Source organism: Myotis brandtii, unplaced genomic scaffold, assembly GCF_000412655.1.
Source record: "Myotis brandtii unplaced genomic scaffold, ASM41265v1 scaffold120, whole genome shotgun sequence".
In the NCBI taxonomy this organism is placed as follows: Eukaryota; Metazoa; Chordata; class Mammalia; order Chiroptera; family Vespertilionidae; genus Myotis; species Myotis brandtii.
The window spans coordinates 1,611,700-1,633,826 of NW_005354174.1; the positions used below are offsets into that span (position 1 = coordinate 1,611,700).

The window sequence follows — 22,127 nt, forward strand, 5'->3', positions numbered from 1 at the left end:
AGGGGTCAGCTCCTGCATTGAGCATCTGCCCCCTGGTGGCCAGTGTGTGTCATAGCGACCAGTCATTCCCAGTTGTTCTGCTGTTAGGGTCAATTTGCATATCACCCTTTTATTATATAGAATAGAGGCCTGGTGCACGGCTGGGGGCCGTCTGGTTTGCCCTGAAGGGTGTCCTGGATCAGGGTGGGGGTCCCGCTGGGGTGCCTGGCCAGCCTGGGTGAGGGGCTGAGGGCAGTTTTCAGACTGACCAAGCCCCCTGGTGACCGAAGCTCCCAGCCTTTCCTTTTTTTGTTGTTGTTGTTTTTTATTTGCTCCAGCTCCGTGGCCATGGCGACTGGAAGCAGGTATCTGGGGTTTATTTACCTTCTATAATTGAAACTTTGTTGCCTTGAGAGGAAGTAGCAGCCGGCCGGGAAGCTTGGCTGTACAGATATTCCATGCGTGCACACACCTCTTATACTCCTATGTTTTCTTTTTCTTCTAGTGGTTCCCCCTGGAAGTCCTGGGCCCATTACTCGTCACGGGTCCTATGACAGTTTAGCTTCCGACCACAGTGGACAGGAAGATGAAGAATGGCTTTCTCAGGTAAAACTCTGAAATGTTTCGCCTGTTAGAGTGAAAAAAAAAAGGAATCCATTGTCTGTTTCTATTCTTGAATTTTAAAAAGTATTTTCCTTAGAGGAAAATGGACAGAACTGGGACCTTTTATTTAGGACTGTTAATAAGCTAGTCAGTTGTCTTTCCATATTAAGAATTTTTCCTAAATACTGTTGCAGGAATATATAACACCTATTATTTTATGCCCTCTGTGTGTGTGTGCATTAGCTTTCGTGCAGAGGGCATAAAATACACATTTTTCAAACAATCCGTTTATATCCCTTGGGTTTTAGATGGACACTTTGGATTAACATAAGAATTGGCCTTGTGAAAACAGTGAAGTCATTCAGCATTCCCTGGGATTTGTTTTGTGGGGCCAACATTTTCTGAAAATCGGGCCCATACTTTGGTCGGGGAAGCTCAGCATTCTAATCTTCGAGTCCTGGTTTTGCCCGACTGGGTTTCCTCTCCTCGGCTCATGCAGGGCTGCATCCAGCGGTCTCTACAGTAGCCCTGCAGCAGCTTCTACAGACCCTTCCTTCCGTGCCAGGTGAAGCTGTCTTCATCTCAGGGCTTTGAAATAAAAGATACTTGGGCAGCCCTCAAAATGATGAGATTACAAATGACTTCATTACAAATCCTGTTATGTCTGCTTCAAAGCTGACATCATTCGGTGAAGCGAACGACCTGTCTCCGATTACCAATCCAGCGGCTTTTCATCAGACAGGTGCCTCGGCGGAGGCTGGCGGCCGGTTTACTGCTTTCACAGGGAGGGTTGCCCGAAAAGCTAACCGGAATCTGGACGCCGGAGAAACAAATTGCTTCTAGGTGACACATGTCATCACGCTTAAAATACTCACGGGACGCTCCTTGAAGGAGGGTCAGTGTTTCAGTTCCTGGCAGATAGAGGGACATCCTTTCATGAGGATAACCCAATAAAGTAAAAAAAAAACAAACAAAAAAAAACCCCCCCACACAACAAAAAACAGAAGACGGCTGGCAGAGAAACCATTGTCCTTCACCTCAACTTTTCAATTAGAAAAAGGGGTAATGTGTGCTGTCAGTGTGAACATCCATACAATATGTTTGTCCCGCACACAACAGGGGAGTGAATAGGAACATCTGGCCATCGCCTCTGTGAAATTGCGCGGGCATCTGTTTACCTCTCGGCTCTGTGACACTGATGGTTTTGAGCTCAAAACACGCAGCATGCTTTCTCTGTGGCCTAATTTCCATTGCTGAATACAACTACTCAGCTCAGAAATCACTGTCCTAAATCTGAGTGGTTGTCTCCCGGTGATTAGCGAGAATGTGAATATTGTTCCAAGAGCATGATGCTTTTTTTGCCCTTCAGAACTTACAAACCCAGAGCTGTACTCTGTGAACCTTTTCAGTTATGTTTTGTTAAGAATTAAGCACCGCAATCAGAGACATGTGATTAAATATAGAGGAACTCAGGGCAAAAGGAAGGCATATGGGAAGTCAGTTCTATCAAGTACGTTCACAGACATGGATGTAGCAATTAGAAGATATTGAGAAATAGTCTTTCACCAAAGATTTGCATATGTGCGTCTTACTCACGTTGCTTATTTGCAAAATTACATACTACGTTTGTTTTCAAGTTTTACCCAGTGTCTTCTACTCTGCTTTCTTTTTAAATAGTTTCATTTAATATTGGCAGCATTCCCAGACCCCCTCCATAGACTAAGCATGAAATTCATACAGCATTTTGGTTTTACTGTTTTGTGGCCTTTAAAATACCTGTGTCACTGTTTGTGGTAGCTGAGAAAACATTCTCTTAATATAAAAGTGGATTATGGGGTATTTTGAGAGGAGTTAATAAATATTATAATTTTTAAATGGAGCTTTGGGTGGCGAAAATTATTTTATATCTATTTTTCCCCCCTTGGATAGGAATATTTAAATGGAGCTTTGGGTGGTGAAAATTATTTTATGTGAAAATTATTTTATATCTATTTTTCCCCCCTTGGATAGTTTAAGAATAACTTCAAGCTTGTCATGAGCTTGGTCCTCAGTGCAGGATTCACTTTTAATGTGGATTTATAGGTGCAGTACTCAGTGCATGCCCAGAGTGGTAAGTACTGTCTAGAATGAATGAGAAAGGTAGTTCCTAGGGAGTTGACCCTAGTCATGTGAGACAGGTGGCTGGTCCTTTTACTCTCATGTGATTTTTGTTTTGTATATGTGTGGGTCTGGTGTATGTGTATATTTACGTGTGTGTATAGGCACATATATATGCACAAAATGAATTTTTTTTTATTTTTGTAAAAACCTGTAAGAGGGAGATAGTGAATGTCTGCTTAGGCTGTGATTATCCTCGCCTTTTGATTGTGGGTGCCCTGGCCCTCCTTCACTTGGTCAAAATGAACTTCTTGGAGAATATTTGTGTTCAGGGACAGGAAGGGGGCGGATTGTGAAAGGCTCTCAAAGGTCCTACCACATTTAAATCATGATTCCTAATCTGTTCCAGGTAGAGATTGTGACGCACACTGGACCCCACAGGCGTCTGTGGATGGGCCCACAGTTCCAGTTCAAAACCATCCACCCCTCAGGCCAGACCACAGTCATATCGTCCAGTTCATCAGTGTTGCAGTCTCACGGTCCCAGTGATACTCCACAGCCCCTTATGGATTTTGATACGGATGATCTTGATCTCAACAGTCTCAGGTAAGAAGTAAGAACTAGCAGAGTCATTTGACTGGGTTAGAACTTTCATTTGTAATGAGCATCTTCAGCAACATTTACATTTCTCCATTTGGGCACAGTGTCCTGTTGCAGAATTCATGCTCTGTATTTTGTGATTCCTTATCGTTGGGGATCTCATGTGAGATCTCATTGGATACAATGTGTTTCGAATTATATTTCCCAATGCCACTTTCCTGAAATGCTTCCAGAATTTCCTCAGGGACTTTCCTTCTCCTCACACTAAAGAGCTCCCACTATTGGTTAGCTAGTTGTACACCTGAAACCTGTATCATGTTATTAACCAATGTCACCCCAGTAAATTCAATAAATGAAAAGGCCAAAAAATAAATAAAAAAAAAAAATCCATAAAATTCACTGTGCAATTCAACATCCCCACTATTTAATGCCAGGACACTTCCATCACCTCTGTCAGTTTGTTTTTATTTTTCTCTTTTCTTATTATGAAAAAACTAGAGACCCAATGCACACAATTTGTGCAAGAGTAGGCCTTCCTTCCCCCAGCTGCCGGCACCGGCTTCCCTCTGGCACCCGGGACCCGGGCTTCCCTCCAAACCTGGCTTTGTCCGGAATGACATCTGGTCTAATTAGCATATTACCCTTTTATTATTATAGATAGATTTTAAGCATATAAACATGTATAACATTAAAAAGAATAATAGAATAAACCCCATGTGTTTGTCACCCAGCTTCATCACATCGATTCTTGACCAGTCTTGTTTCATCCATAGCACCATCCACACCTCACTCCCAACTCTGTATTATTTAGAAACTCTACTATAAATTGAATTAATATTAGGAAACTTATTAGGCTACATAAGTTTTTGAGACCAGGCGGGGGCTTACTTTGCCTCACCTGACCATAGACTATCTTTTTGTTTCTCTCAAGAATCAGAAAACATCTTTTGCAGAAATTTCAAATAAACTCTTCCTCTTTTCTCTACCCTAACCATTTTCCCTTGGCTTAGGTAAAATAAGCTGGGGTGAATGGATATTGGGTCATACACCACACTGCCCACGATAGCAGTGATCAGTGTTTAATAACAACATTCCAACTTCTGGTACTCGATCAAATGGATTTGCGCTTCACCTCCCTCCCATTTCTTTAGTATAACAGATACATATACATTTAAATTGTGTTTTCAGTAGCTATGAACTCTTTTTCTGCAGTTCATACTTGGCATTTTAGGCTTGTGTAATCTGTCCCATGGTGGTTATCAACCTCTTCTCTTCCATCAGTATCCACTCTGAACTCCATGCTTCAGTCAAATCATGCTCCTCATGGCACCTGCATTTCTCATGCTGAGTCACAAATCCAAGGGCTTGCTTGTCCTAGTTCTGTGCTTAATGGGCACCTCTTGCTCCTCTGCATGTATACATACCCTGTTACTGTATGCAGGTGCAATTCCTGTTACCCCCTGACAAACTCTTCTCCGTCCACTGTGGACCATTCATTCATTCCTCTACTTCTAATTTGGAGCCTTTATTACCTTCATTTTGACATGTTAGTTGTCTTTTGCCTCAGTCATAAATGTCCATGTGCTATACCATATATTCACACATAGATCTTGTATTTCATGTTTTGTTTCTGCTTATTCCTAGAATAATAATGATACATGACTAATATTCAGCAAATACTTATTGAATAAATAAAGTTCCAAATGCAGGCATATATTCTTATAGCAAGTTTTTATTCTATTAAGTTGCTTAGGAAGCTCGGATTTTTTTAGTCATACAGATATTTTTATGTTCGCGTTATTAAGATAATACAGCTAGAAATAGACCCTTGTTATTTATGGATTTACCATTCATAAGCAATTTGAAATTGTATTTAGTAAATTGCAGTTTTGCTGGGATTCTAATTGATTCTTTCATGCTAATTGACAATTTTATGGAGGTAACTCAGATAGTAGTGATCCTAGCTAAACCCCTGGCAGTCACCTTCAACACAGTTTTGCTGTCCTATGCTTATTGTCATATATAAAGTAACTTTCACTGAGAGGTTTAAGGCAGTTACTAAAAAATGTGTATCGAGCCCTAACCAGTTTGGCTCAGTGGATAGAGTGTCAGGCTGGGGACTCGAGGGTCCCAGGTTCGATTCCGGTCAAGGGCATGTACCTTGGTTGCGGGCACATCCCCAATAGGGGGTGTGAGGAGGCAGCTGATCAATGTTTCTCTCTAATCGATGTTCCTAACTCTCTATCCCACTCCCTTCCTCTCTGTAAAAATCAATAAAATATTTTTTTAAAAATGTGTATCGAGTATTGCTGCCTTTTCTAGAAGCATTGCTAGTTACTGCACTTTCCTTGAATGAGAGGATTCTCAGAACTCTTCATATTTGCCTCTTGCAGAAGCCAAAGGTCTCTGTAGGAAGTATTTTGTTTCCTCTCCCAATCTACTTAATTTATTTCTTTAGATTAATGTCAAATTTCCAATCCCTTACTTAAAATATATTAAATAACATACAAAGAGAAGGGGAGGGGGTCAGGAGTGTAGAAAATTTTTGCTGTGCCTTGTGCAAGAGTTAGGGACCACAGCTCCTCTGTTTGCCCTACTTCAGAATGAATGGTTCTTTAATGGATTGAGCTATGCCAGCATTCCTGATTTAAGGTCTGATGTAGCAAGCGACAGTTTTGATGCAGTAACATATGTGATTTAAATTAAATTGCATTGCAGGATCCAGCCGGTCCGCTCTGACCCAGTCAGCATGCCAGGGTCATCCCGTCCAGTCTCAGATCGAAGAGGAATTTCCACCGTGATTGATGCTGCCTCAGGTAGAAAACTACCTCCAAAACGTTTTTTGGGTAGTTCTGTGCATTTTTTAATTTCTTTTTCTTGCACAGTGTAAAGAATGATAATATTTTACCTTTCTCGCTTTGTTTTTAGTTTTGCTTTAGGACGTATGTGCTTGCGCGCTCGAGGGTGTGTGTGTGTGTGTGTGTGTGTGTGTGTTTTGAAACAATACTATGCCAACATTTGTTGCTGAACAGTGCCGTGCATTTAAATATTGTTGAGGTTGGTGGATGATGCGGTGGAGTTGGCACTTGATTAAATGAAATGAACACAGTATTGAAGGCTACAGGGTTGATGACTGCTTTGCCTTTGATCTTTCAAATGTGGAGAAGCAACCTTGACAGAGAACGTAAATACAATATATGGATTCAATTTACTCAACCTGTTGAGTATCAAAGTGCCTGATCTGTGGAAGGAGAGAGTCCAAATGCTGAGGCTTAAACGGCCCTATTATTGAAAGCATAAAATTTAGAAATTCATTAACTTAGCTCTAGTCTATCTATCAGAGTTATTAACTTCCTATCCTTGGGCCCACGCCAGGAATATGTATCATTAGTACCTGGAAGTTGGTCTCTGCCTCGGTTAGGTGAGAGTTGCTGCATCAGTATTGTAAAGCTGTTTTCTGCCAGCTCTGCCAAATATAGAAACTGTTTGCAATAATTTTCTCATCTCCAGATGGAGTGATAAAGAAAATAAGGACAGCAGTGCTTCATATCGTGGAGCAGCTGCTGAGCATCTGAAGATAGCACACAGCAGGGTTTCATCAAAAACGTCCCTTACAAGTAGAATTATTAAATACTTGGCATTAGGGAGACAGTTGAGTCCGAGAGGATTTTAATCTACAGCAATTTTAAAATCCCCAGAGACCGCTGATTTGATTGAGGCTTAAACTGTGAAAGAAAATGGGGAAAAAAACCCAAAACTGATTTGTGAAGGTCACTTTTCAAAGACCATAGCTTCTGTCTCTGGGTGGATTTTGAAGTTTTGTACGTTTTCTTCTCTTTCTGATTTATTTTTTGGGGGTCTGTGGAGTGCACATCCGGGGCTCTGCCTTCACGTTTAATACAGACTCTTATATTAGAGGACCCATACTTGTTCTCCGACTTAACTTGGCAGTCACGGCTGTCTCCTGGAAACGAGGACAGAAATGCATCTATCATCGCTCCTGTGCATTGAATGAGATGTTGAGATAGGTGACTTAGGCGATAAATCTTCGTGGCTATGTCCAGGGGGAGATGCTAACAGGCCCTCCTCATCTGGGGTTATCACTTAAAATTATGAATCCTGGAAATGATGTATTTTAACCTGAAGTCTTTCATTCAAGATTAGAGTAGTAGACTTTGTTGGGGTTTTTAAAATATTCCTAAACTGCTGTATTATCACTGTTTTAGAGTCAAGTGACTAGCAACCAGCCAAGTGAAGTACATGTCACTAAAGAAGTTGCCATGTATGTTATTAAATGTTGCCCTATTCAGCACTGTAGTCTGAGGTAATAAAATATTGGTCATGTAGCACTATCTCCGTTTTAGCTCTTCATAGAGTTATCTCATCCCACAGAGAGGGACTTCAGTAAACTGTTAGAATCATGGTTTTGCTTAACTCTGTCACAAGAAGAGTTTTAAAATCAATGTACGAATACGGGAATGATGTCTTTGCCCTTGACTTAAATTTCCATCAGAGACACGTCGTAGGAGTTTCTGGGGTGTTGTTTGACAACTCAGAGCTCCTGCCTAAAAGCACCAATCTTGTGAGTAGAGAAAGGACTTCTTGGTGACCAGGCTCTGTTGTTACTTTTCTAGGACTATTTTCACTCCAGACAATCATAGCTTATTTTTGGAAGGAGCCAAAGCAATGACATGTGTGTGCTTTCTCTAGCTGAGCTAAAGAAACCCCATAGGTGAGGAATTGGACTTTTATGAATGATTCTCTCTCTCTCCAATTCTCTACTTCTCTACTTCCTTTTTTCCCACACATTTTTTTTTTAAATGAGTGAATAATGTTTTGTTGGGGAAACTTTATCTACTTTATCTGATGGGACCACTGACGTAACAGATTTACTTTTCTATTGACATTTAACATGATAGAGGCTAAATGGTTTGGATCTTTTTGGAAATGTTTATGGGAAAATTCTGTTTTTGATTCTCCTATTAAAAAGAGTCTAATGATTTTTGTAATTGCTCCTGAACTAGGAAGTGCTTCCCCAATTATGACCCATGTGTTCGAGTTGGCTGCATGCTGTGAATATGCTTATTTGGAGTTTTGTTTGCCTTTGCTTGAGCAGCTTGGCGGCACCTCTGATGATGCGTCCCTGCTTTGTATTACCTTCAAGCAATTTGGACGGCGAAATGTACTATCCTTTTCATTGTTCCTGTGGCACGTTTCTTAGCTCTCCCTCTATGTTAATGACACCTTTTGCTCCTTCTGTCTAAACTGATGGTGATACAATTATTTTTCATACAATCACTTTTCAGAGGCTTAGAATTTAAAATTTCATTGTGATGCGATTAAGTCTTTTGTTAATGTGACAATTTTCGAAGTGAAAATATGTTATTTGAACCTTGGCTCTGCGTGTTATGTTTTAGATATCTATGTATTTTGCATTACGCTGGTCACGTTATTCTGTTGAAATTAAAAGCAATCATCAGAGTTGTGGCACTTTTGCTAAGAAATATTTCCCCCCACAATTTCTTGATTATCTAGTAGTGTATCTGTGCGTCACTGCTTCCCATGGAACACGTTCCTAAAACATATGGTTTTACGTTAACTTAGGTGACTGAGGCATAGTGTAAACTCTAGCCCAGCCGTGGGCAAACTACGACCCGCGGGCCGGATCCGGCCCGTTTGAAATGAATAAAACTAAAAAAAAAAAAAAGACCGTACCCTTTTATGTAATGATGTTTCCTTTGAATTTATATTAGTTCACACAAACACTCCATCCATGCTTTTGTTCCGGCCCTCCGGTCCATTTTAAGAACCCATTGTGGCCCTTGAGTCAAAAAGTTTGCCCACCCCTGCTCTAGCCTTTAGGTACCTCTGAACCAGCTGCTCATGGTCTGTATATAAATATGTCTGATTTAGACTCAGCAGATTTATAACTGAGAGGTGTTTATTCCATAACATGCTTCATCTGATCCTGGTGATCCAGAAGACACTGTCCTACCTGAGGTTTTGCACTTAGATGAATGTAACGTGTTCCCTTCTTGACTAAGGAGAAGACCATTCTGGAATTGGACTTGATAGGATCTTGTCGTTACTCACAAGCTACCCAGAACAAACAGAATCTGAAGGAACTGCTCCATTTTCCGGTGTTTCCAACTAACTAACATCACTGTCTCTGAGTTATAGACAGTATTTCTAGACAAAGTACCTCCTGGATTACTTACCATTGGATTTCTCTGTACATTCCTATTGGTTAGGTACCTGAGAGTTTCTTCCATTGTTGGTCCTTTATAACACGTGTCCTACATAGGTGTAGGGTCCCTGACGCGAAAACAGACAGGTAGTTCTCAGTGTCCTGTGGAAACTTTGTTCCCACGTTGGTGACAGATGCTCTTGTTCCGAGCCTTGTAGGCTGTCCCCGTTGGATAACTTAATAATAACTCTAGTTGCTTTTGAGTCACCCACACAGAGGACCTAGAAAGATCTAGTTTACCTGAAGTCTGTTTGTCCTGATTTGTAGTTTTCCTATGGGCGTTGGTGTTTACCAAGAAAGAAATCAAAGCAACTGAGAGTAAAAAACAGACTTATTCCTGGCTCGTATGAAGAGCAGACATCTTTGTCAAATTCTACTAAAGTAAGCATTCCATAGAGAAAAGTGTGGTTAAAAGGGGTGGGAGCAGCATTTAAGTGTAGTCCTGAGGAAGGTGACAGCAGGAGAAGGAACATTGTGACAGATAAGTAAAATGAGTTCTTACCCTTTAGTGCAGACTTGGTTACATAAGGTATCTCCTGCCACATCCAGCGTTTCAATACATAGGGACAGAGGTGCCGACCTGGTATTTGTTCTTGTTCTTGACTCAAGAGAAATGTTATGTTCATTGTGCAACTGAAGGAATCTAAGTAACTTCTATGAAATTAATTCAGGAGTCAATTTTCCAGCATGCAATTTTGCCAGTATCAAAATAGTTTGTTTATTGAAGAAAATGATAGACTTAAAAATCCAAATTTGTTTCATTTGATTGATTTTTATAATAGTTCTTTCACCCTGCTTTACATTTTTGGCATTCAGCGCCTCAGACCTTGAATAAAACAAATAATACTTATTAGAAAAGTCGATAGGGCAGGCAGCAAGGAGGTTATTCAGGACTGAAATCCCTGCCGGAGGGATGTTCTCACAAGAGACATGCTTCCACCATACAGACTTTACTGACGGGCAGGGGGAAGAATATTCCTAACGGTTATATCACATTGTATCCACAGTCGCCATTCCAACCTGAGGCAGACAAACTTAGCCACTTTATCTTAGAGCCCTCAGAGACATGAGATGCTGGTGGAAAGGAGCAAAGAGATTTTTAAGGAACACCATTCCTCCAGTCAACCTGGGTGAGACCAGAGCTCCGTGACTCTAAAACTGAAGCCGAGTGACAAAAGCCATGACATTATATTCATGGCCTTGAACCGTTGCTGAAACCTTCAACAGGTTATGTTTAAGTACCTAGCCATTCTTCTGTATCTGTAAAAAGAATTTAAGGTTTCCTGTGCAAAAATTTGTTTCATGCCCCCCCCCCCTTTTTGGCAGGGATGTGTTCAAATTATTGCCTAAAATAACTTCCAGATATAAATGACATTAAGTTCTGTAGAAATACTGAAATATTTCTTTGAGTAAATGATGTGATATTCATTTAATCGAGTTCCAGATAGTCTTTGTGATTATAAGGTGTCGAAAACTGCAAGCATTCTTGTACCTTGTGTATTCAGAGCTGGTGTGGGATCCGTAAGAGGATTATGGATGAGGGTGGAATTAAAAGAAGGCTTAGTCCTCACTTGTGAACAGTACCTCGGACAGAGGGAAAGGAGGTCAGTAATTTTACCTGGATACTTACTATCTGTAGTTGAAACAGCTAGTAAACAAACTCACACATAAAGGTTGGCATTTTAGTAGAAACGAGGAAGTTTATGCATTATTTCAACTCTACTCTAATGAACACCTATGGTCTGTGTCAAATAAAAAATAAGTTTTAGAGATTAAGAACATAGAGAAAAGACCTGATAAGCCCACCAGGATAGGGCTGGGCCACACCTCTCTCCTTCTGATTTAAATATTCCTCTATTCTTCTTTCTAATATTTATAGGATGTTAGAAGATGAAATGCAAGTTAACAGTGTGGAAAAATTTAGCTCAGCACAATTAAGAAACAAATGATTGCCCCACTTGAAGATGAAGAAACTGTAAACAGAAGTAGAAGAAGCTGTTGGGAAAGTTGTGGGTTTTTTTTTTTTTTTTTTTTTTTTTTTTTTTGATGACACATTGCTTCTTTGAATAAATCTTTGTGTCCACTAAAACCGTGCCTTTGCTTTCTCTATTGCAAGCACCAGGAGCCTGTCACGACTTTAAGTCTCGCCTAAGCACTTCCCGAGGGAATTGGTGGCATTCTCCCCACTGTTGATACACCATGGCACCACATATTTACATGGGGCTTTTTGGCTAAAAGACCCAACTTTTCTCTTTTTTGTACCCTTATTCCTACATCTTTAATACAAGGCTGGACTGTTTATGTAGTCTGTTGCCTGAGACTGTGGTGGCAGAGGGACAATATTAGGGGCAGTATTAGAATTTGTTTAAGTCTGAACCGGGAATTCCATTTGTCTTAGTGACATTAGTGTCAAACTGTTAGTGCCACACTATTTTAAATTGTGTCCAAGAGCCTGAGAGGCTTGGGCGTCTAGGTGTCATCTATAAACTTAGAAACAAACAAAAGAGCCTCTTTCCATTGAATATGGAAGCCCCGAGAGCAATTAAAAAGCAGCCTGGGACCTCACCCGGGCAACTCGGCGGAACCAGAGCTCATGGCATTCCCCTGGATATTGTTGAAATCTGTCAGAGAAAAGCTAAAGCAAATAATCAAAGGGAAAATAATTGTTCCTGGGAAAAGTCTTGTTTTGGAAGCTAAGTGTAGTGGAAAGAATTGTTGGTTCTAGTCTCAGCTCTGCCTGTAACTACGTACTTGGCATATTGCTTCAAAACCCAAGGCTTTCTTCCATAAAATGAGGAATCAAAGTAGCTTATTTCCAAATTCCCTTCCAGCTTAAAAAATGAGTAAGTTTGCACTTTGGCTCACCTTTGAAGAATTTTATTTTATTTTTTTTTAAATCTTCACCTGAGAATATATTTCCACTGACTTGGGGGAGAGAGAGAGAGATCGGTTGCCTCCCATACGCATCCCAGCCGAGGATGGAACCTGTAACCTTTTGGTGTGTGGACAACGCTCCGACCAACAGCCACCTGGCCAGGGTTCACATGGGAAGAATTTTTGAAAATTAGGACGTAATTTACATATAACAAACATGCATGTATCTTCATCATACAGCTTGCATTTTATACCCATGTAATCACCACGCAGATCAAAATTAGAATATCTTTATCTTCCCAGGAAGTTCCCTTCTGCCTTTTCCAGCCAATACTACCTTTGACTTAGAGATTACCACTCTGACTTTCATCATCAGATTAGCTTTGTCTGTGTTGAACTTCATGTCAATGAAATCATTCTGTCCATACTTATTTGTGTCTGGCTTCTTTTTACTCAACTTAATGCTTTGAGACTCATCCAGGTGTTACACTTGTCACTGGCTCATTTTTTAAAATATTACAGTGTAGTATGAATATAACACACTTTACTAGTATGTATCCATTATCCTATTATTTTCCGTTTCAGGCTTATTATGAATAAAGTTGCTGTAAACTTTCCTGTACAAGTCCTTTCTTTTTTTCTTTTTTCTTTTTTGACATATGCAGTCATATCTTTGGGTCATATACCTAGGATTGGAATTGTTGTCTCACAAGGTAGGCTTGTGTTTAGCTTCATGAGGGAACTGTCAAGAAAGTATTCCAAATTACGATGCCAGTTTTCATTCTTAACAGCAATGTGCAAGCTATTCTGGTGAACATAAACTGTGATTTTAATTTGCCTTTCTCTGATGAACACTGGTATTGAGCTCCTTGAATACAGGATGGGGCAAAAATAGGTTTGCAGTTGTGAGTTTAAAAGCACAGTTTATTATTTTATTATTACTTATTACTTATTGTATTATTTTCCCTACGAACAACTGCACACTTACTTTTACCCCACCCTGCACACCCACTGGTCATTTGAATGGCTTCTTTTGCAATGACCTTTGGAAGTCTTTCAATAATTTTTATTGGGTCTGTTTATATTGAATTTCAGGTGTTCTTTAAATATTCTGCATGCAGGTCTTTTGTCAGATATTTTGAAAAAAATTTCCTTTTATTTTATTGCCTTTTCACTTGTTTTTGACAAGCAGAAGTACAATTTTTCCATTGCTTTTTTCCTTTTATGTTTTGCACAGAAAAAAAGTTTCCCTTTCTCCTGGTCTTGAAGTGATGCTGTTCTCTAGTAATTGTATAGTTTTGGCCTTTGTATTTATATCTATGGTCCTTTTCAAATTATCTTTTATTCTGAAATAAGACCAGGATCAAGGGTTGCTTTCTTCCATATAGATACCCAGTTGCTCCAGCACCATTTATCAAAAAGCCATGCCTTTCCCCCAATGCGTTTCAGTGATGCCTTAAAAAAAAAATCATTTTTTTTTCTGGATTCTCTATTCTGTTCTGTTGATTTATGTTCTGTCTTTGCACTATTATCATACTATTTTAACTCCTGTAGATTTTTAGTAAGTTTTGAAACCTGACAGTTTAATGTCTCCACTTTTGCTCTTCATGTGTATCTTGGCTATGGTAGGTTCTTCACATTCCCATACACATGTATATGTACGTATATACGAGTGGTTCTTGGTGTGCTCCCAAGACATTTTCAAGCACAAAAACTAGTTTTATAATAATATGAAGTCATTATTTGCCTTTTTAGAAATACTGTGTTGACATTTAGTACCGATGGTACAGTAGCAACGGTAGGTAAAACTGATGGAATCTTAGCAGAGTAAAAGCAGTGTCAGCAAACTATACTGTGGCTGATGCTACCTACTCACACGTAAAAGAAAAAAAATAAACTAATTTTATTAAATTCTGTTGCTTGTGTACTTATTTTTAATATTCTGTATATCACATTGCAAGATAGTTGTCCTGAGGAGATGCAATTGAATGATGGTTGTGGATTGAACCTAGCAACCATCTTACTTCAAAGAACAACTGACAAACCTTATTTAGACACGGGTATTCGGCAGACATTTTCTGAAAAAAAAAAAGTAAGCTACACACTTCAAAGAAAAGAGCTGACATGTTTATTAACAATGATAAAATTGCAGTCTTTAATTGAAAGTTACAAATTTGAAAACCATGTATTCACCTGTATCCACCACTGTCTACGTTACAAGTTTCTAGTATTTAAAGGCATCTCTGATGAGTTAGGTGCTGATATGAACTAAAGTGACATTCTTATAACCTACGGTAAAATAAATGAGGATTTAGAAGATCTGCAATATTTTCCAAATGACCAACTTTATGATTTTACAAAATTATGTTTGGGTAATGGACTCATTCCAAGGTAAGATAGGAAAAGGGATTTTAATGTAAGAGAGGACAAAAGTTAATTGATATGGTCTCAGATATCATTGGAACTAACTTGTTAATGTGTCATATTAAGGAAAAATAGCCCCAGAACCTGAAAAGGTTCAGAATCTGAATTAGCTCCACCCTTTTTCAGTTACATTTTTGAGGGAGGTCAACTTGTCCTCACATACTTCACCAAAACCACATATCGCAACAGATGGAATACATAGGCTGATATGAGAATCTGCCTGTTGTCTATTACAGTTTTCTACCCCAAAGTAAAAATGGCATTTATATTGATGCAGAAAGAGTTTCTTACTGTTTTTCAGTGAGTTGAAAAAAACGTTTCAATGTTGATAGATAAAATGCACATAAACCAAAGCTCTTTGGAACTTTAAGTTTTTAAGAGTAGGAAGGGATCCTGATTCAAAAACATGTTTGAAAACCATTGATATATACTCCCTCACACACATACACATATATATGAAATATATTCATATCTACAGAAATTTATATGATATTTGATTATAATTTCATTGAATTTGTCAATCAAATTTGGAAGGATTGACATAATTAAATATGCCAGTGCATGAACCTTTTATAGCTATCCATTTATTTATTCTCCTTTAATTTCTCCTAATATTTGTTAAGTTTTGATGTAGAAGTCTGAAACACATTTTGTGCAATTTCTTTCAATTATTTGATGTTTTGATTCTAATATAGTGTTTTACTTCATCTTTCTGGTTTTTTATAGTATATAGAAGACAGTATTTTTTGCATATTGAACTTGTGTCCGGAAGCCTTTCTAAATTCATGTATTAATTCTGGTAGATTCCTTTGAATTTTCTACTATGCAACCATATTATCTGCAAATAAAGATGGTTTTATTTCTTTCTGATCTTTATATCTTTTATTTCTTTTACCCCTTATAGTTGCTTAGACTTCTAGTGTGATGTTGACTAGAAATAATGATACTGAACATTCTTATCATCTTCTTAATCTTAGAGGGAAGTGCTTAATAATTCACTATTAAATAGTATGTTAGATATAGTATGTTTGATATGTATATTATATATAATGAAAACCTACATTTTTATATTGTATCATTCTTATATTAGAACTCCTACATTCTTATATTGAATCATTTCTTTACTGGAATGAGGAAAATATGGCAAAATCTATAAAAGAACCAAATTGACATTCTACACCTGAAAAAAATAATATCTTAAATAACTCAGAGAATGGGCTTAACAGCTTACTGAATGCAGAGGAAAAAGGATCAGAGACTCAAAAAACAAGTCAAAATTTATCAAAGCTGGAGCAGAGGCAGAGGAAAATAATGAAATAAAATAGAACTCGGTTTGAGAAGTGTGAGGGTTAATATTAAACTAACATGTGTAATTGTTACACATGGATGACAAGATGAAGAGAACATGGCAAAAGAAAAGAAGGGCTGAGAATTTCCAACATTAATTAAAGATATCAACTCAGAGTTTCAACAAAGTCAGTGTACCCCAAGTAGGATAAACACTACGAAAACCTTACCGAGGCATATCAGAGTCAAACTGTTGAAATCTAAAAATCATGAAGCAATTTTAACAAGTCTTTGTTTCTTTGTTAGGTTCATATTTGGGTAAGGATTTGGAGCTTTGACAAAATTAGTGTGGTTTTTAAGTTTCTCTGGCAGTATGAGATCCCTGTCTCCTGATGATCTATGAAGAATCTTCAGGGCCTTAGCTGGTTTGGCTCAGTGGATAGAGTGTCGACCTGCGGACGGAAGGGTCCCGGGCTCAATTCCAGTTAAGGGCACATGCATGGGTTGCGAGCTCCATCCCCAGTAGGGGGTATGCAGGAGGCAGCTGAATGATTCTCTCTCATAATTGATGTTTCTGTTTCTCCCTCTCCCTTCCTCTCAGAAATAAAAAAAAATAAAAATATCTCTATATGTCTCTCTACATAAAAAAATCTTCAGGATATTTATTTTAAGAAAAGAAAACCAAAAGATATAGAAAACCAAAAGATATGGAAAACCAATATTTGTTGCTAAACATCTAGGTGCCCAACACTGTGCTAGGTGTTTTCACATGGCTTATCTCATTTAATCACATTTAATTGGGATCACAGGTCCATTTCAGAAGTATGCAAAGAGTGGGACCTAAGACACCTAGCTCCTGATACTTAGAATTACTTATAGTGCATTATGGTGACACCTCAGATAAGTCCAAACCTCTTTTTACCCTGTCTGATCAAATATTCATTTCAAAGCACTGTATGCTGAAATGAGGTACGTGGGAGTTGAAGAGAATCAACTATTCAGGTGGTGAAAATGTGTGAATGCGGCTGGCAGATGAAGTTCCAGTATGATGAATTCCCAGCTTGTCCTTACTGCTTCAGGCAACAGCTGACAGGCCTGACTGGTCACTGGCTGCCCGTTTGTGGCATTGATAGGACTAGAAATTCTTAGTGTCACAGATACTTAAAAGCTGCCCCTGTTAGTGTGGATACGAACATCGCTGGAGGGTCCTTTTTGCATAGAGATGTAATCAATATGGTCTAGAGTTCATGGCCCGAACCTATAATTATCTGGACGCTATAAAGGTGGCTCGTTGTTACAGAAAATGCTTATCTTCAGAACTTTGGGGCTACATTGTGAATGGACAGAAGAAAAATAGAGGCTTTGTCAGACCTCTTTCTATACTTGGCAGTATTTTGAAGGCTATCATCATAATCACAGAATAGGCTATTCTTATAGGATTAGAACGTTGTATCTTTAAGATACGGGGGTCTACATCTCACCTCTGATGCTATCCTGCGAAAGTTGTGGCTTGAATGTTATCAGCTTCTGATTTGGGATTTTTTGAATATCAAAATAAAATTTCTTTCCATTGATCCAAATACCTTGATTTGAAGTGCAGCTTGAATAATAACACATTTTGAGTTTGATCTTTTCCTGCAGCTAGATGTATGCTGAGAAAAGAAATAGGGTAAGCAGATACCAATGGCATCTATGTTCTAGGGCAAGAGTGAGTAGAAGGAGATGACTCAGGTAGCAATTCTTAAGTCACTATTTTTACCACTGCATTTATGTATATTTTGACGGACATTAATTTGCCACCTGAAAATAGTAAAACTTCAGGCCTAAAGTGATTTGATAGTTGATGTGAATCCTGATTGTGCTGTCACTGCTTGGCTTAAGAGACCTCTGGATGGCATTATTATTGGGTTACCCTAAGGGTGGGATGTTTTGATAATAGGGGGAAAGTAGTACCTTGTAATAGAGCAGCGGTTCTCAACCTGTGGGTCACGACCCCTTTGGCCGTCGAAGACCATCCTGCATATCAGATATTTACATTACGATTCATAACAGTACCAACATTACAGTTATGAAGTAGCAACGAAAATAATTTTATGGTTGGGTCACAACATGAGGAACTGTATTTAAAGAGCCAGAAGGTTGAGAACCACTGTAATAGAGGGCTCTCTGAGAACAAGGCTGTCTTTGTATTCCACAGGCCTGGTATTGGTGCCTGCCAGCAGATAATCAATATTTGTTGCATTGTTTATTTCTCATAAAAATAAGGCTCTATACCATAAAGCAGTGGTGGGCAAACTTTTTGACTCGAGGGCCACAATGGGTTCTTAAACTGGACCGGAGGGCCGGAACAAAAGCATGGATGGAGTGTTTGTGTGAACTAATATAAATTCAAAATAAACATCATTACATAAAAGGGTTCGGTCTTTTTTTTTTTTTAGTTTTATTCATTTCAAACGGACCGGATCCAGCCCGCAGGCCGTAGTTTGCCCACGGCTGGGTTAGACCAGTTTGCCCACGGCTGCCATAAAGTGATTAAAATTTAATAATGTTGCATCTTTCTATCTCCATTCCATCACTTAAACCTAGAATATGTAATCTTGACCTAGAGTCTTTTCTTAGAGTTGCCCTTATGTTTATGATCACTATTCCTTTATTTGGGCCCTTGGTAAACTGTGTGAAAAGTTGGACTATTTTGCAGAGCATTTCAAATGATCTTTTATGTTAATTTAGAAAAGTATTATTATTTTTAAGTAGTATGTTTTTCATCTTTGATGGCTTTGATGTAACCAGATAATAAAAATAAAGGAATTATGACCCTCAACTCAATTGTTCTTTGGTCTCATTAGGCTAGCATGGAAATTTGTGTTTTAAGGTTTATCTTTATAAAGCATCAACTGTGGCAAATTCCTGCTCTCTATCATCTGTGGTCCAGTCTGGCAAACTTCCACTGAAAGGAATGGACTTGCTTTTGTCTGGTCACACTAGGCTAACTTTCAGACGTATCATTGTATGGATCTTTGGGGCTGTCTTTTAACCTAGCCCATCTTAGACATGGGCCCAGGATTTTGACATAGAGGGATGTGACCTAACTTTCATGAAGCCAGAAAGTTTTATTGAAGGTATGCTACCATTTTGGTCATGTCATCACCCTTGAGTGACTTGTACTAATGCTCTAGGCCAGTGGTCGCCAACCAGTGGTCCGCGGACCACTGGTGATCCGTGAGGTCCAAAAGGTTGGCACTTGAGTGACTTGTACTAATGCCCTAGGCCTGTGGTCGCCAACCAGTGGTTCGTGAGGTCCAAAAGGTTGGCAATCGCTGGTTTAAGGAAACCTTTGGAGCAGCGGTCGCCAACTGGTGATCCGTGAGGTTGGAAAGGTTGGCAACTGCTGCTCTAGGCAGCCCCAATGGCACATCGTATCTTGAGTCTCAAACCTGTCATACTTTGGTGTTGGAAAGACTACAGTTATTCTGTAAATGCTCAGTGTGGAGATTGTAGGAAATGCCAAGAGTTGCACTTGAAACTTTAATAACCTCTCAGTTAGTAATCCCTTCTTTAGAGGAGTTTATATAGTTTTCAAATAAAGAATGTTTGCATGACCGGGAAGAGAAAAGATCCTTTTACCTTCTGTTTCTCTCTGACGAGGGCACTTAAAGCATCCACAGTAATCTCTGGACATTGTCTTATCAAGCTGACCCCTCCAATGTCCGAAAATTTTAACCATGAGTGAATACCTCTAAGTAGTATTTTTATAGCCACGGAGGGTCCCAATTCCTGAATCAGAGAGCCTAAGCCGGAGAGACTGAGTGTAGGTATGGTGCCTGAAACTTTTCATTTGCCTGGAAACCTGTTCCTAATTTTACTCTTTATTCCTATACACCCCCATTGATTAAATTAATTACTTTCCCCTCTGTTCTTAAACTTTTACTGTTGTGTTTATCACCTCATATTAAAGTTAGTTGGGAACCATTTCCCATTCTAGACTGTGAACTCATCTTTGTACTCCCCACAGCACCCTGAATGGTTCTGACACATAATAGGCACTCAATAAATGTTAATGAATTCAACATTTCAGCATGGAATATTGAAACCAAATTTTTGCATTTGAGTAGACGTAGTGGTTGCCTCCTGAGAGGGGAACTGAGTGGCTAAGGAGCAGAGGTGAGCAGACTTTTTTTCACTGTCATCTTTTAGAACATGTGCATGTATTATCTTTGCCAAACAGAAGTGAATCTGTCCGTTTAACATCTAGCACAATTTTTCAGAATTTGACAGGCTACTATTGCAAGTTATTATTGTTTGTTTATACAAATGAAGAAACTGAGGTTAAGGGATGTTAAATAACTTGTCTATGTCATATGGCTAATAGGTGGCAGAGCAAAGAGATGAATCTGTGAAACCTTCACTTTTTCCAGGAAATTGAACAGCCTTTTGGCCATACTAGCTTACCTTGATTTTGTTCTCACAGTCAGCAGGTGGCAGGGTATGATCTGACGTAGGAACCATCCTTATTTATTCTTGATATTGTATAATCAATATGTGTGTGCATCCTAGAAGTCACGAAAGACAGCACCAGCGCTCTCAAGTGGTTCCTCTATTTTAAGGGGCTGCTGACAAAACCTCTTTGATGGGGTTTTGATGATTGAAGACTGTTGCCTTCATGGCTCACCTAGGTATCTCTGCAGCTCACAGGGAGACTCTGACCCTGTAAGCAATAAACATTTATTTTCAGCAGGAAAGCCACTCTCAACCAGGTAATGTCTTCTCAAGCTGAAAGAAGGCTTTCACTAAAGGATGGTGATTGCCCAAGGTCACATTTCTTTTCCATCTGCTTGTGAGGAAATGCAAACTAAAGGGATACCAGTGTCTGAAACTCACAATTTATTCTATATTTGGGGGCTGGGAGAGGGTGACAGTGATTATATTTCTTTTAAAATATTCATTATTGCTTTTTCAAAATATGGATTAAAGCATAGAAGCCAAAAAAGCCCTGGTTCTAAATGGACCTGACACCTTGACCTTCTATCCTGGCATAACAGGAGTGGGTATTCCCAGTGGACTTTGTACACTGCAGTACTCTTTATAGTTCTCAGCTGCTTCAAAACTGGTAAGAGCTGTTCGAATCCCATCCCCCAGACTTGGGGTTTCACATGTTAAAATTACTGTTGTTGTTTTGTATAGTTTACTCAGAGATGCCTCTCCACCTCCAATTCTGAATAGTAAGATCTGGGTTGTCAATAAACCTAAAACACAGAGTTCAGATATGAAATTATACCTGAGAGAGAAATGTTCTCACTTTGATTTTCTTGTCCATTAATGCCCAGGGCCTATGGGGTCTCTAACTGGCTCATTTATGCCTCTGTTGTTTCATCTGCAACATGGCAACTAAATTTTGCCTTTTGTTTGGTTGATATGATAAAAATACTAATAAATTAAAGGCTCTGGGTGATATTTCTATCAGTTCCTGCTATTGATGGTGGAACTTTCACTGTAGTTTGCTTTAATACTGTGGTTTCAAGAATGAACACTATATTTTGACTTGTTAAAACATGGTTTTAAGAATAAAAAATTACTAAAGAATCTCAATCATTAACATTCACAGAAATAGCTATATGCACATTAGATGTTCTTGGCTGACACCAAATTATTTTGAGACCGTGATCATGACATAAATTAATATAATTTTGAATTATGTGCTTCTTATGACGGAAACCCAGCTAGACTATGTACTCTGGGGAAGATATAGAATTAAGAGAAAATAAATAGGATATTTAACATCTCTTCTTAAATTGTGTGCTATATGCAGCCCATACCGTTTCTGTGCTGCATATTAAATTTTACATATAATGAATAATAGTTTTGGTAGTATTTGATTGCTTAATGTATTGTGCTAAGCATTTCACATATGTTATCCTCTTTAGTTTTCACAAAAATCCTATGAGATAAAGGTATTGGTTTAATTTCCTTTTTGCTTTTTTCCAGAATAAGGACCCGTGGCTCAGAGAAATTATGTACA

General features: G+C 38.8%; 1 protein-coding gene across 5 annotated transcripts in view; it reads left to right on the plus strand.

Annotated features, from left to right (window-relative positions):
* The window catches only part of BCAS3 (breast carcinoma amplified sequence 3), a 463,383-nt gene that overhangs the window by 217,865 nt on the left and 223,391 nt on the right, over window positions 1-22,127 (plus strand). For all 5 annotated transcript variants that reach the window (XM_014531618.1, XM_014531623.1, XM_005858559.2 and 2 more), the window contains 3 exons: window positions 485-585; window positions 3,089-3,285; window positions 5,998-6,095. In XM_014531618.1, the coding sequence (XP_014387104.1) occupies window positions 485-585; window positions 3,089-3,285; window positions 5,998-6,095 (396 nt within the window). The remainder of the gene's footprint in view (window positions 1-484; window positions 586-3,088; window positions 3,286-5,997; window positions 6,096-22,127) is intronic.